Source organism: Microcaecilia unicolor, chromosome 8 (genome assembly GCF_901765095.1).
Source record: "Microcaecilia unicolor chromosome 8, aMicUni1.1, whole genome shotgun sequence".
Classification (NCBI taxonomy): Eukaryota; Metazoa; Chordata; class Amphibia; order Gymnophiona; family Siphonopidae; genus Microcaecilia; species Microcaecilia unicolor.
In genome coordinates this window covers 14,140,616-14,154,226 of record NC_044038.1, presented here as the reverse complement: position 1 = coordinate 14,154,226, position 13,611 = coordinate 14,140,616, and the positions used below count along the sequence as shown (strand labels likewise).

The following is a 13,611-nucleotide window of genomic DNA, read 5'->3' as shown; positions in this document are numbered from 1 at the left end:
TATGCAGCGGTTCCCAAAATGTGCGCCACGGCACCCTTTCTGCGCCACAGCGAACTCTCAGGAGTACCACGGCAAATCCTGACTTCCCTCCCGCCGCCACCTGAACCACTACTGCTCCCCCCAATCCAGCGTCTGTCTTAGTCCTCTCTGTCCCTGCTCTCACACACACGTACCCATCCGTGCCGCTGCTGCTTCTCTAGATGAGCAGCGGCTTTGACAAAACAAGCTACAGCCATGCAGCACCGGACTCTTCATACATGCGGCTGACGATCCTGCCCCTCTCGAACATCATTTCCTGTTCCGGGGCACAGTCAGCAGCCATGTGTATGGAGAGTCTGGTCCCATGTGGCTTCAGCTTGTTTTGCCGCTCCTGCTGCTCATCTAGAAAAGCAGCAGCAGGGATGGGGAGCTGGGGGAGAGCAGGGACAGAGAGGAGGCAATGCTGGATTGGGGGGGGGAGGTAGAATCAGAGAGGGGGCTTAGGCTGGATGGAAGGGGGAGCACAAGGGAGGGCAGAGGCTGCATGAAAGTGGGGGAGAGGGAAGGCAGAGGCTGGATGGAAGGAGGAGAGAGGGAGGGATGGAAGGGGGAGAGAAGGAAGGCAGAGTCTGGATGAAAGGGGGAAAGAAGGAGGGCAGAGGCTGGATGAAAGTGGGGAGTGAGGGAGGGATGGAAGGGAGAGAGAAGGAAGGCAGAGTCTGGATGAAAATGGGGAGAGAAGGAGGGCAGAGCCTGGATGAAAATGGGGAGAGAAGGAGGGCAGAGGCTGGATGAAAGTGGGGAGAGAGGGAGGGATGGAAGGGAGAGAGAAGGAAGGCAGAGTCTGAATGAAAGGGGGAAAGAAGGAGGGCAGAGGCTGGATGAAAGTGGGGAGAGAGGGAGGGATGGAAGGGAGAGAGAAGGAAGGCAGAGTCTGAATGAAAGGGGGAAAGAAGGAGGGCAGAGGCTGGATGAAAGTGGGGAGAGAGGGAGGGATGGAAGGGAGAGAGAAGGAAGGCAGAGTCTGAATGAAAGGGGGAAAGAAGGAGGGCAGAGCCTGGATGAAAGTGGGGAGAGAAGGAGGGCAGAGGCTGGATGAAAGTGGGGAGAGAAGGAGGGCATATATGAGATTGGAGTGGAGGAGTGGCCTAGTGGTTAGGGTGGTGGACTTTGGTCCTGAGGAACTGAGTTCGATTCCCGGCACAGGCAGCTCCTTGTGACTCTGGGCAAGTCACTTAACCCTTCATTGCCCCATGTAAGCCGCATTGAGCCTGCCATGAGTGGGAAAGCGCGGGGTACAAATGTAAAAAAAAAAAATGCAGGTGTTGGTGACTGAAGCATGCACCAATTTGCTTGCACAATCAGAATGGCTCTTGGACCTCTTCAACTAGTGGGGCAACTTAATGCTGTTGGGGGGGGGGTGGGAGAGGGTCAGAGACTTGAGAAGAAATGTGTAGCCTAGGGGTGCCGTGACCCCAGAAAGTTTGGGAACCACTGTGTATCCCACAAAATCCTGAAAAAATCAAGTTCAGAGCAGGTCACAATATTACACAAAAATACAATACAAAAAGCATATACAGCACATAAGCTAGTTTGAATTATCATCAAAAAGTCATGTTTTCAGACTGTTCCTAAAACACTATATATATGGCACTGATTAGGATTTACGTGCATAGCTCATAATGCTTATTCTATAAAGCAATGCCTGTAAATTGGACCGTTCAATCTCTAAAAGGGGTGTGGCCATGGGAGTGGCATGGGCGGGTTATGGGCATTCCTAAAATTTACATGCAGTATTATGGAATGAGCCCAATTTAGTCGTGTGCTTTTACACCAGGTAAAAAGCACACAACCACAGCTAAATTTAGTCGTAGGACCAGGTGCTGCACGTATTCTATATTCTCCGAGGACAAGCAGGCTGCTTGTTCTCACGACTGGGGTGACGTCCGCGGCAGCCCCCACCAACCGGAAATAAGCTTCGCGGGACGGTCAGCACGCAGGGCACGCCCACCGCGCATGCGCGGCCGTCTTCCCGCCCGTGCGCGACCGCTCCCGCCAGTTACTTTTTTTCCGCGACTGAGAGAGTTGTGTTTTCCCCTCTCTCTCGTTTCAGCCGCCGGATTTTTTCGACCGCGTTTACGCGGATCGTCGCTTTTGGCCTGTTCGGCCTCTTCTTTTTCTTCTTTCTCTTTTATTAAAAAAAAAAAAAAAGAATTTTGCGCGTGTGGAGCACGCGCTCCTTCTTTTCCCTCGCTTTCTAGCGGGGACGCCTCGTTGCGGCCTAGTGGCCGCTCGGTCGGTTACAATTTTCGTGGTGTGATTTTAGCCACCATTGCCGACTTTGACTTCGCCGACGCGATTTTTCCGTCGATGTCCTCGAAGGTCCCGAGTGGATTTAAAAAGTGTGGTCGCTGCGGCCGGCCGATCTCGCAGACCGACACCCACGCTTGGTGCCTCCAGTGCCTCGGGCCGGAGCACAATCTCAAGTCGTGCGTTTTGTGTCTCGGTCTCCGGAAACGGACTCAGGTTGCGAGGCAAGTTCTGCGGGACCGTCTTTTTGGAACTTGCGCCGGCCCCTCGACGTCGACCTCGACGGCATCGGTATCGAAGACCGGTTCTTCGGTACCGGTATCGATGCCCGAGACATCGGCACCGATGGCAGCGACCCCAGGAGAACAGGTCCCGTCGGCCCGCCGGTCCGCCGGCGAGAGTGGGGTAGAGAGACCGCGTGGGCAGTCGGCCCCGGTCACTCCCTCAACTCGTGAGCCACGGGACCGAACCCTGTCGGACCCGGTACCCCGAGACCGAGGGGGATCGACCTCCTCCTCCTCCATGCCCTCCGGCACCGGTGACGTGCACCGGAAAAAAGACAAGAAGCGCCGTCACCGGGAGCCCTCGGTGCACCCTGAAGAGGAGTCGACGCCGAAGCGTCATCGCAGAGAGGAGAGATCTCCGTCGGTGGTGGAGGGTACCGACGCGTCGGGGTTCCGGCACCTCGGTGCCATCTCCTGGCCCCCAGCAGCTTCCGGCACCGACACCCTTACCGGCCCCACCGCCTTTCCCGGCAGCGGGCCTGGACGAGTGCCTCAGAGCCATCCTTCCGGGGATCCTGGAAGGGCTGATGCGCCAGGCTGTGCCGGCGCCGGGGGTGCTTGCGCCCTCGGCGCCGATGACTGTGGCGCCGGCGAGCTCTAGCCCGGCGCCGGGGCAGTCGACACCGCCGCCGCTTGCGGTGCCGGTCTCGACAGCCACGCAGGTGGAGTCCCCGTCGACGTCGATGGAGGGAGCTCCGTTCCCCGCCGGCGCGGGAGTCCACCGCTCGACGACACCGAGACCTTGGTGCCTCGACGTCGAGCCGGGCCCGGTACCGGACTCAGCTACATGAGCTAATGTCCGATACCGAGGACGAGGACTCGTGGGGGGAAGAGGAGGACCCGAGATATTTCTCCTCCGAGGAGTCTACAGGCCTTCCCTCGGACCCCACGCCGTCACCGGAGAGGAAGCTCTCACCTCCTGAGAGTCTCTCCTTTGCCTCCTTTGTGCGGGATATGTCTATAAGCATTCCCTTTCCCGTGGTCTCTGTGGAAGAGCCGAGGGCCGAGATGCTCGAGGTCCTCGACTATCCATCACCACCTAGAGAGTCCTCCACGGTACCGCTGCACAATGTCCTGAAGGAGACGCTGCTCCGGAACTGGGTGCGACCACTAACTAATCCCACCATTCCCAAGAAAGCAGAGTCCCAGTACAGGATCCACTCTGACCCAGAGCTCATGCGGCCCCAGTTGCCCCATGACTCAGCGGTCGTGGATTCTGCTCTCAAGAGGGCACGGAGTTCGAGGGATACCGCCTCGGCGCCCCCGGGGCGGGAGTCTCGCACTCTGGACTCATTTGGGAGGAAGGCCTACCAATCCTCCATGCTCGTGACCCGCATCCAATCTTACCTGCTCTATATGAGCATCCACATGCGGACCAATGTGCAACAGCTGGCGGACCTGGTCGATAAGCTCCCGCCGGAGCAGTCCAGGCCTTATCAGGAGGTGGTCAGGCAGCTGAAGGCGTGCAGAAAGTTCCTGTCCAGGGGGATTTTTGACACCTGTGACGTGGCATCTCGTGCTGCGGCCCAAGGTATAGTGATGCGCAGGCTCTCATGGCTGCGTGCCTCTGACCTGGACAACCGCACCCAGCAGAGACTGGCTGACGTCCCTTGCCGGGGGGATAACATTTTCGGTGAGAAGGTCGAGCAGATGGTGGACCAACTGCATCAGCGGGAAACCGCTCTCGACAAGCTCTCCCACCGGGCGCCTTCAGCACCCGCCCCCACGGGTGGGCGTTTTTTCCCGGGCACGGCAGGCTGCACCCTATTCTTTTGCAAAGCGTAGGTACAACCAGCCGGCCCGAAGGCCTCGTCAGGCACAGGGACAGCCCCAGCGCGCTCGTTCTCGTCAACAGCGTGCGCCTAAGCAGCCCCCTGCGCCTCCACAGCAAAAGCCGGGGACGGGCTTTTGACTGGATCCACGGGAACATAGCCGCCCTGCAAGTGTCCGTACCGGACGATCTGCCGGTCGGAGGGAGGTTAAAATTTTTTCACCAAAGGTGGCCTCTCATAACCTCCGACCAGTGGGTTCTCCAAATAGTGCGGTGCGGATACGCCCTGAATTGGCCTCCCTGCCTCCAAATTGTCCTCCGGGAGCTCAGTCTTTCAGCTCCCATCACAAGCAGGTACTTGCAGAGGAACTCTCCGCCCTTCTCAGCGCCAATGCGGTCGAGCCCGTACCACCCGGGCAGGAAGGGCAGGGATTCTATTCCAGGTACTTCCTTGTGGAAAAGAAAACAGGGGGGATGCGTCCCATCCTAGACCTGAGAGGCCTGAACAAATTCCTGGTCAAAGAAAAGTTCAGGATGCTTTCCTTGGGCACCCTTCTGCCAATGATTCAGAAAAACGATTGGCTATGTTCCCTGGATTTAAAGGACGCATACACTCACATCCCGATACTGCCAGCTCACAGGCAGTATCTCAGATTCCGACTGGGCGCACGGCACTTTCAGTATTGTGTGCTGCCCTTTGGGCTCGCCTCTGCCCCACGAGTGTTTACCAAGTGCCTCGTGGTGGTAGCGGCCTATCTACGCAAGCTGGGAGTGCACGTGTTCCCATATCTCGACGATTGGCTGGTCAAGAACACCTCGGAGGCAGGAGCCCTCCGGTCCATGCAGTGCACTATCCAACTTCTGGAGCTGCTGGGGTTTGTGATAAATTACCCAAAGTCCCATCTCCAGCCAACTCAGTCTCTGGAATTCATAGGAGCGCTGCTGAATTCCCAGACAGCTCAGGCCTACCTTCCCGAAGCGAGGGCCACCAATCTCTTGACCCTGGCTTCGCAGACCAGAGCGTCTCAGCAGATCACAGCTCGGCAGATGTTGAGACTTCTAGGTCATATGGCCTCCACAGTTCATGTGACTCCCATGGCTCGTCTTCACATGAGATCTGCTCAATGGACTCTAGCTTCCCAGTGGTTCCAGGCCACCGGGAATCTAGAAGATGTCATCCGCCTCTCCACCAGTTGCCGCACTTCACTGCTCTGGTGGACCATCCGGACCAATTTGACCCTGGGACGCCCATTCCAAATTCCGCAGCCCACGAAAGTGCTGACGACGGATGCATCTCGCCTGGGGTGGGGAGCCCATGTCGATGGGCTCCACACTCAGGGTCTGTGGTCCCTCCAGGAAAAGGATCTGCAGATCAACCTCCTGGAGCTCCGAGCGATCTGGAACGCACTGAAGGCTTTCAGAGATCGGCTGTCCTGTCAAATTATCCAAATTCGGACAGACAATCAGGTTGCAATGTATTACGTCAACAAGCAGGGGGGCACCGGATCTCGCCCCCTGTGCCAGGAGGCCGTCGGGATGTGGCGTTGGGCGTGTCGGTTCGGCATGCTCCTCCAAGCCACGTACCTGGCAGGCGTAAACAACAGTCTGGCCGACAGACTGAGCAGAGTCATGCAACCGCACGAGTGGTCGCTCCATGCCAGAGTGGTACGCAAGATCTTCCGAGCGTGGGGCACCCCCTCGGTGGACCTTTTCGCCTCTCAGACCAACCACAAGCTGCCTCTGTTCTGTTCCAGACTTCAGGCACACGGCAGGCTAGCGTCGGATGCCTTTCTCCTCCATTGGGGGACCGGCCTCCTGTATGCTTATCCTCCCATACCTTTGGTGGGGAAGACCTTACTGAAGCTCAAGCAAGACCGCGGCACCATGATTCTGATCGCGCCCCTTTGGCCCCGTCAGATCTGGTTCCCTCTTCTTCTGGAGTTGTCCTCCGAAGAACCGTGGAGATTGGAGTGTTTTCCGACTCTCATTTCGCAGAACGACGGAGCGTTGCTGCACCCCAACCTTCAGTCTCTGGCTCTCACGGCCTGGATGTTGAGGGCGTAGACTTCACTGCGCTGGGTCTGTCTGAGGGTGTCTCCCGGGTCTTGCTTGCCTCTAGAAAGGATTCCACTAAAAAGAGTTACTTTTTCAAGTGGAGGAGGTTTGTCGTGTGGTGTGAGAGCATGGCCCTAGAACCTCGTTCTTGCCCTGCACAGAACCTGCTTGAATACCTTCTGCACTTATCAGAGTCTGGCCTCAAGACCAACTCAGTAAGGAATCACCTTAGTGCGATTAGTGCTTACCATTATCGTGTGGAAGGAAAAGCCATCTCTGGAGAGCCTTTAGTCGTTCGATTCATGAGAGGCTTGCTTTTGTCAAAGCCCCCTATCAAGCTTCCTGCTGTGTCATGGGATCTCAACGTCGTCCTCACCCAGCTGATGAAACCTCCTTTTGAGCCACTGAATACCTGCCATCTGAAGTACTTGACCTGGAAGGTCATTTTCTTGGTGGCAGTTACTTCAGCTCGTAGGGTCAGTGAGCTTCAAGCCCTAGTAGCTCATGCTCCATATACCAAATTTCATCACAACAGAGTAGTGCTCCGCACCCACCCAAAGTTCCTGCCGAAGGTGGTGTCGGAGTTCCATCTTAACCAGTCAATTGTCTTGCCAACATTCTTCCCCAGGCCGCATACCCGCCCTGCTGAACGTCAGTTGCACACATTGGACTGCAAGAGAGCATTGGCCTTCTACTTGGAGCGGACACAGCCCAACAGACAGTCCGCCCAATTGTTTGTTTCTTTCGACCCTAACAGGCTAGGGGTCGCTGTCGGGAAACGCACCATCTCTAATTGGCTAGCAGATTGCATTTCCTTCACTTACGCCCAGGCTGGGCTGACTCTTGAGGGTCATGTCACGGCTCATAGTGTCAGAGCCATGGCAGCGTCAGTGGCCCACTTGAAGTCAGCCACTATTGAAGAGATCTGCAAGGCTGCGACGTGGTCATCTGTCCACACATTCACATCTCATTACTGCCTCCAGCAGGATACCCGACGCGACAGTCGGTTCGGGCAGTCGGTGCTGCAGAATCTGTTTGGGGTGTAAATCCAACTCCACCCTCCAGGACCCGAATTTATTCTGGTCAGGCTGCACTCTCAGTTAGTTGTTCTTCGTAGGTCAATTTCTGTTATACCCTCGCCGTTGCGAGGTTCAATTGACCTGGGTTCTTGTTTTGAGTGAGCCTGAGAGCTAGGGATACCCCAGTCGTGAGAACAAGCAGCCTGCTTGTCCTCGGAGAAAGGGTATGATACATACCTGTAGCAGTTGTTCTCCGAGGACAGCAGGCTGATTGTTCTCACCTTCCCTCCCTCCTCCCCTTTGGAGTTGTGTGTTTCATATTTTTTGCTAGTCATTCAACTGGCGGGAGCGGTCGCGCACGGGCGGGAAGACGGCCGCGCATGCGCGGTGGGCGTGCCCTGCGTGCTGACCGTCCCGCGAAGCTTATTTCCGGTTGGTGGGGGCTGCCGCGGACGTCACCCCAGTCGTGAGAACAATCAGCCTGCTGTCCTCGGAGAACAACTGCTACAGGTATGTATCATACCCTAACTGCGCCTATCTTTAGGTGAGATTTATGGACTACTACTACTACTATAAATCACTGCTGTAGCGCTACCAGTCGTATGCAGCGCTTTACAATTGAACATGAAGAAGATAGTCCCTGCTCAAAAGAGCTTACAATCTAAATCAGAACAAACAGACAGTACCAAAAAGGATAAGGGAAGGACAGACAAAAGGACACATAAGGATAAGATAAAAGTGACATGTCAGGAGTCGAAAGCAGCATCAAACAGGTAGGCCTTTAGCCCGGATTTGAAGGCAGCCAGGGATGGAGCTAGACGTAATGGCTCAGGAAGCCTATTCCAAGCATAAGGTGCGGCGAGATAGAAGGAGCGGAGTCTGGAGTTAGCGATGGAGGAGAAGGGTGCAATTAGGAGAGAGTTGCCTAGTGAACGGAGCTCTAGGGAAAGAGTGTAAGGACAGTACTGCGTATCTGGGTCATTTACTGCCCGGGACGGGCTGCACCTCTGTAATTGCGGACTGCTATGGGTTCATTATCAGCCCAAATATTACTTTCGACCAACCAGCAAAAGATTTTTTTTTTTTTTGCTTTTTAAGCAAGGAGATATCTGCTCATGAAGAAAGTCAGCGATAAAAGATAGGAGGAAGCGTGTTTAAAAGAAGCTTTCATGTCCTTATTCAGTTGTTTAAGCCCTCTTGTCTGGATAGAAGTGATTCTTGTGGGAATAGCGCTTTATGAAGATCTACAGATAAACAGCTATGGCAGATGTCCAAAGACATTCTTGGCTGCTGGCATTTCTATTTTCCTTTGACATAATTATATCCTTGTGGGGGGGGGGGGGGAGGGAATAAATCTTAGCGAAGATTAAAAAAAAATTGGTGGGGGGGGCGGGGAATAAAATAAAATGTTCAAACAGGTCTATTGTGGTGTGATGATATGCTGCTTCTCACACCCTCACTGACTGATAAGCATGAAATAAGTTCAGACGGCACTAAAGTCTGCTCTATCCTTCCAGCCTTCTGGGATACGCAGTGTTTTAATATTTTTCCAGCATGATTCTTTGCCACTGGTCTCTGCTCTCATTGTTCTTGTGTTGAAAGTTATTTGGGATTTCCAGCTGGGAAAGGCCAGCAGGCTTATGGTATGTTTGTCAAATCAGACTGGTAGCACTGTGTTCCTGTGGAACACTATAATATAAATAATAGTAAGGTTTTTCTTGCCATGAATAAAACACCCTCCAAATTCACAGTTTAGCAAGTGCACAACTGCGTCTGATCAAAAGGTACACACTTAAAACAGCTAATGCATTTGAATCTGTAAAATAGGACACAGCCTACAGATCGGATTTTTTTTTTCTTTCCGTAGTCCAGAGATGTTTTTCTGAGGGTAGGTGCTACAGTAATGCATTTTTCCTAGCCTTAATTGTGGTTATTTCCGTCTCTAAAAGACAACAAACACAAAAGGGGAGATTCGCTTTAACTTGTAGGATACGACAGTAATGTACAGGCGAACCTAGTCTTGCAGTGTGCAGGATATAAAACATTGGGCAGAAAGGGGGGGATGAGACCTCAGAAAGGTGACTAACAATAAAATTGCTGAAATTTCTCATAGAGGGTCACCATATTTTCTTTAATCATCGGTCTTAACACCCACCTCCTCCCTTTGTATGGAAATATATTTTTTTCAAGACAAATTTTTGTAGAAAATATGCTCAGTCCGCTGTATATAACAAAACTTTAAAGACTCAAGATACAAAAAACCACTTAGCTGATAGCAGCGTCTTAAATGGGCCTCCCCACCCAACGGACCCGTTTCGCCGAGGGGCTTCTTCAGGGGAAAAGGACGCCCAGCTGAGGATCACTGCTCCAGTGGTTGATCATTAAGTCTTTCAAATTGTCGGCCTGACTGGCGACTCAAAGACTTAATGATCAGCCACTGGAGCAGTGATCCTCAGCTGGGCGTCCTTTTCCCCTGAAGAAGCCCCTCGGCGAAACGGGTCCATTGGGTGCGAAGGCCCATTCAAGACGCTGCTATCAGCTAAGTGGTTTTTTATATCTTGAGTCTTTAACGTTTTGTTATATACAGCGGACTGAGCATATTTTCTACAAAAATTTGTCTTGAAAAAAATATATTTCCATACAAAGGGAGGAGGTGGGTGTTAAGACCAATGATTAAAGAAAATAAGGTGACCCTCTATGAGAAATTTCAGCAATTTTGCTGTTAGTCACCTTTCTGAGGTCTCTTCCCCCCTTCTGCCCAATTTTTTATATCCTGCACACGGCAAGACTAGATTCGCCTGTACATTACTGTCATCTCTAAAAGACCAAATACTGGAGGCTTCAGTCTTAGTTTGTGATACAGAAGCAAGAAATGTGTGTCACCCAAATTCATCTTCCTACAGGAAGAACACAGTTGCTGTTAGTTTGAATCCCAAGATGTGTTATAATCTACTTTGTTGTGTTTCAGGTCTAAACTGTGAATATGTGTGTGTTGTTTAAAAGTTATCACAAAAAAAAAAAATTTCTTCACACTTACTGCCCAATGAGCGACCAATGTGAACATCTTTGGCGTTTTATGATTGCAGTTCCATCTGCTGCCCCTCAGAATGTCACAGCAGAAGCCATGAGCTCCACCCAGATCTTACTGGCATGGTCATCTATACCGGAATCAGAACAAAATGGACTCATTCTTGGTTACAAGGTACGTAGGAGGGATTTTCCTTCTCTCTTCCATAGTGTTAGTTTTAGGTGGTTTTCTCGTGCTCTTGCTATTTATTATACATTGTGGGAAAACACCAAGAGCGAATCATTCTCTTCTGTGGTGTGCCCATTTGTAGAGATGGATCGTTCCACTAGAGAAGTGCTACAAGATGTATGTCTTCTCATAGCTTCAGGCCTGGAAATTTAGAAGGCTTGCTTTATTTTCACTCTTCTGATCCTGCTAGTGTTTCAGTCACTATAGCTGCCTTAATTTGGTTCTTCTGCAGATCTTCTACAGAGAAAAAGACCTGAATGTGGAGCCTAGCAGCCACATCGTGAGAAGGAATCAAACCCTATCATTCTTACTGAAAGGCTTGCGGAAATATGTGCTGTATGAGATCCAGCTGTTGGCATTTACGCGTATTGGGGATGGGGTTCCTAGTTCTCCAGTTTTCCAGAGAACCAAGGATGATGGTAAGCTAGAGGGTGACATTATAGGCACCTCTCTTCTTGAATACCTTCCTTCAGATCCTTAGAAGTTTGAGGGTGGTGAGACGTACAGTTCTTTTCTTCAGGTTATTCATTCTAATGCTCTAGTTCTTCAGGCTGGGATCATAATTTCAGAGGCTCCTAACTTTGGAAGGGAGGATCTGAAATTAGAATCTTTGAAAACTGGTGAGTTGACAGACAGATGCTCAAAACTCTGGTGCTGTACAAACAGCGCCAGAAAATACCACCGTTGCAGTGCCAAAAAAGAACTTCCCAATGCTTAGCAGCACTAATGCATGCACCCGCTTTGTGAAAAAGTTTGTGTATTACGCCCTGCTCTATATGATAGCAGCGGTGTACCAAGGGCAGGGCGGTGGGGGCGGTCCGCCCCAGGTGCACGCCACTGGAGGGGTGCAGAGAGTAGCCACGCGCCTGTTGGCTCCACTGGTTCCCTGCTCCCTCTGCCCCGGAACAGGTTACTTCCTGTTACAGGGCAGAGGGAGCAGGGAGCCAGCGGAGCCGAGAGCTGCGCCGCTGCTCCCAGCAGCCAAGAATGCACCCGGGGGGGGAGGTGTCATTGCGCCAGAGGGGGGGGTGTTGTGCTGCACCCGGTGGGGGGGTGTGCATCAGCGATCCGCGCCGGGTGGCAGCCGACCTAGGATCGTCACTGTATGATAGTATGTAACTGCAAGGGGGGAGGCCGTATCCATGTGGGCAAAGCATGGGAGGGGCATGGGAGTATGAAATCAAATACTGATTTGTTGACCGCTAAGCTTTTTTTTTTTTTTTGTTCTGATTTATTTCTGTATCAGTTATATGTTCAGTTTTTCTCTTGTGTTTTTTGCTTGTTGATTGTTTTATGGATGTGCGCTGTTAGTGCTGAACATTGGGAAGCAAGGGAGTGGGGGGGGGGGGGGGGGGGCATGCCCAGCACATGCGCAAAAGACCAGCACGAAGGCTTCCCAAGGTTTACATACGGCTGCTGCAGCTCACAGAACTTCTGACCCCGGCCCTCCACACATCAGCCAATCAGGAAGCAGAAGGGCTGATTCTTGACCATTCCTGTGCTTTTCTCAAGTCCGGCATCTTTCTTGCTTTCTTATTACAACTCCTCCGCAATTCTTAGCCTCACTGTGATTCACAAAAGCAATAGAAAAAGCGATATTTGGAAGAAGGGTGCAAAGAGCTCTCTCTCAGATGAACCCGCCCCCGCTCCTGCATCTCGCCGACTGAAACCTCCAACCTCTTGACTTCTCACCACCACTTCTCTGATTCTTCAGAAACCCTAACGCCAGTTCCGAGCTGGTGTAGGGCTTCCCACGGTTAGGGCACCCTAGTTAGCTCCACTGTTTTTTTGAGCATAGGGAGTGTGTGGGGGGGGGGGGAGGGGGAATAAGGACTGGCCTCATTTTAATGTAATTTAAATGCTGTTAGCGTTAGCCCTTAATACACTTGTTTTTCCCTACGTTGGGGGCCTCTGAGCATGGTACACCAACAAATACAGGCTCTAATGGCCTCTAGTGCCTGCGTTTGCTTCTGAGCATCAGGGTCTGAATGCTTAATCTTAAGTGCCTGAAAAGTGGGTGAGGTCATGTTTGGGGTTGTAATTTAGGTACCTAGGGGAGCCACCCAGATTTGTGGCAAGAATGTGTGTTAAAAACTGCTGAAAATTCAGGAATGACCTACAAACCACGATGTAACTACCCCTTCATTAGTAAAAGCAGATAAAGCCCAGCATGGCCCATGCAGTCTGCCCAGAAAAGTGGCTACAGTTGTAATTGCTGTCCCCCCTTTTTTTAGGGTTGTAACTGCTGCTTTGTGCTGATTACTCCACTCTAGACCATTTGTGAAAGTTCTTTAAGTTTCACTTTGGTGGAAATGATCTATACTTTGCTTCCATCCTCTTGCCATTTAGGGATCTTCTGTGTTTGTTCCATATCTTTTTGAATTTTGTCACTGTTTTTGGCCCCCATCATCTCCCGTGTAAGAGCATTCCAGGCATCCAGCACCCTCTTTCTGAAAAAGTATGTGTGCTACGGTCCGCTCTATATGATAGCACGTAACTGCAAGGGGGGGCGTGTCCATGTGGGGAAAGCATGGGAGTATCAAATCAAATACTGACTTGTTGACTGCTAGGGGGGCCTGGAACTGGAAGGGAGGGGGGCCTGGAACTCAAAGGGAGGTGGAGGGGGGAGAGGGAGGGGAGGGGGACAGGGGTAGAAGGAGGGGATGAGGGAGGGGGACTGCACCACCTGTAAAAAAAATATATATTTCAGCACCCCCAATCATTTTGAACAGTTGACTCCTATGACCACAGGGCATACCTGGGGGAAGGGTATGATCTGGTGGATACTAGAAGAGGGATGGGTCAAAGATTGGCTAGAGAGAGAGATTAAAAGAGAAGAGAAGGGACATGAAAGAGAGGACAGGGTTTAAGAAAAAAGGCTAGGAAGAAAGTGATGATAGCGGAGTTATATGTGGAAGATATGTGTAACATAGGGCT

General features: G+C 52.0%; 1 protein-coding gene across 1 annotated transcript in view; it reads left to right on the top strand.

Moving 5' to 3' along the window:
- SDK1 (sidekick cell adhesion molecule 1) overlaps nucleotides 1-13,611 on the top strand; it is a 734,579-nt gene that overhangs the window by 532,523 nt on the left and 188,445 nt on the right. The window contains exons 26-27 of the mRNA XM_030212035.1: nucleotides 10,505-10,620; nucleotides 10,907-11,093. Coding sequence (XP_030067895.1) covers nucleotides 10,505-10,620; nucleotides 10,907-11,093 — 303 coding nt within the window. The remainder of the gene's footprint in view (nucleotides 1-10,504; nucleotides 10,621-10,906; nucleotides 11,094-13,611) is intronic.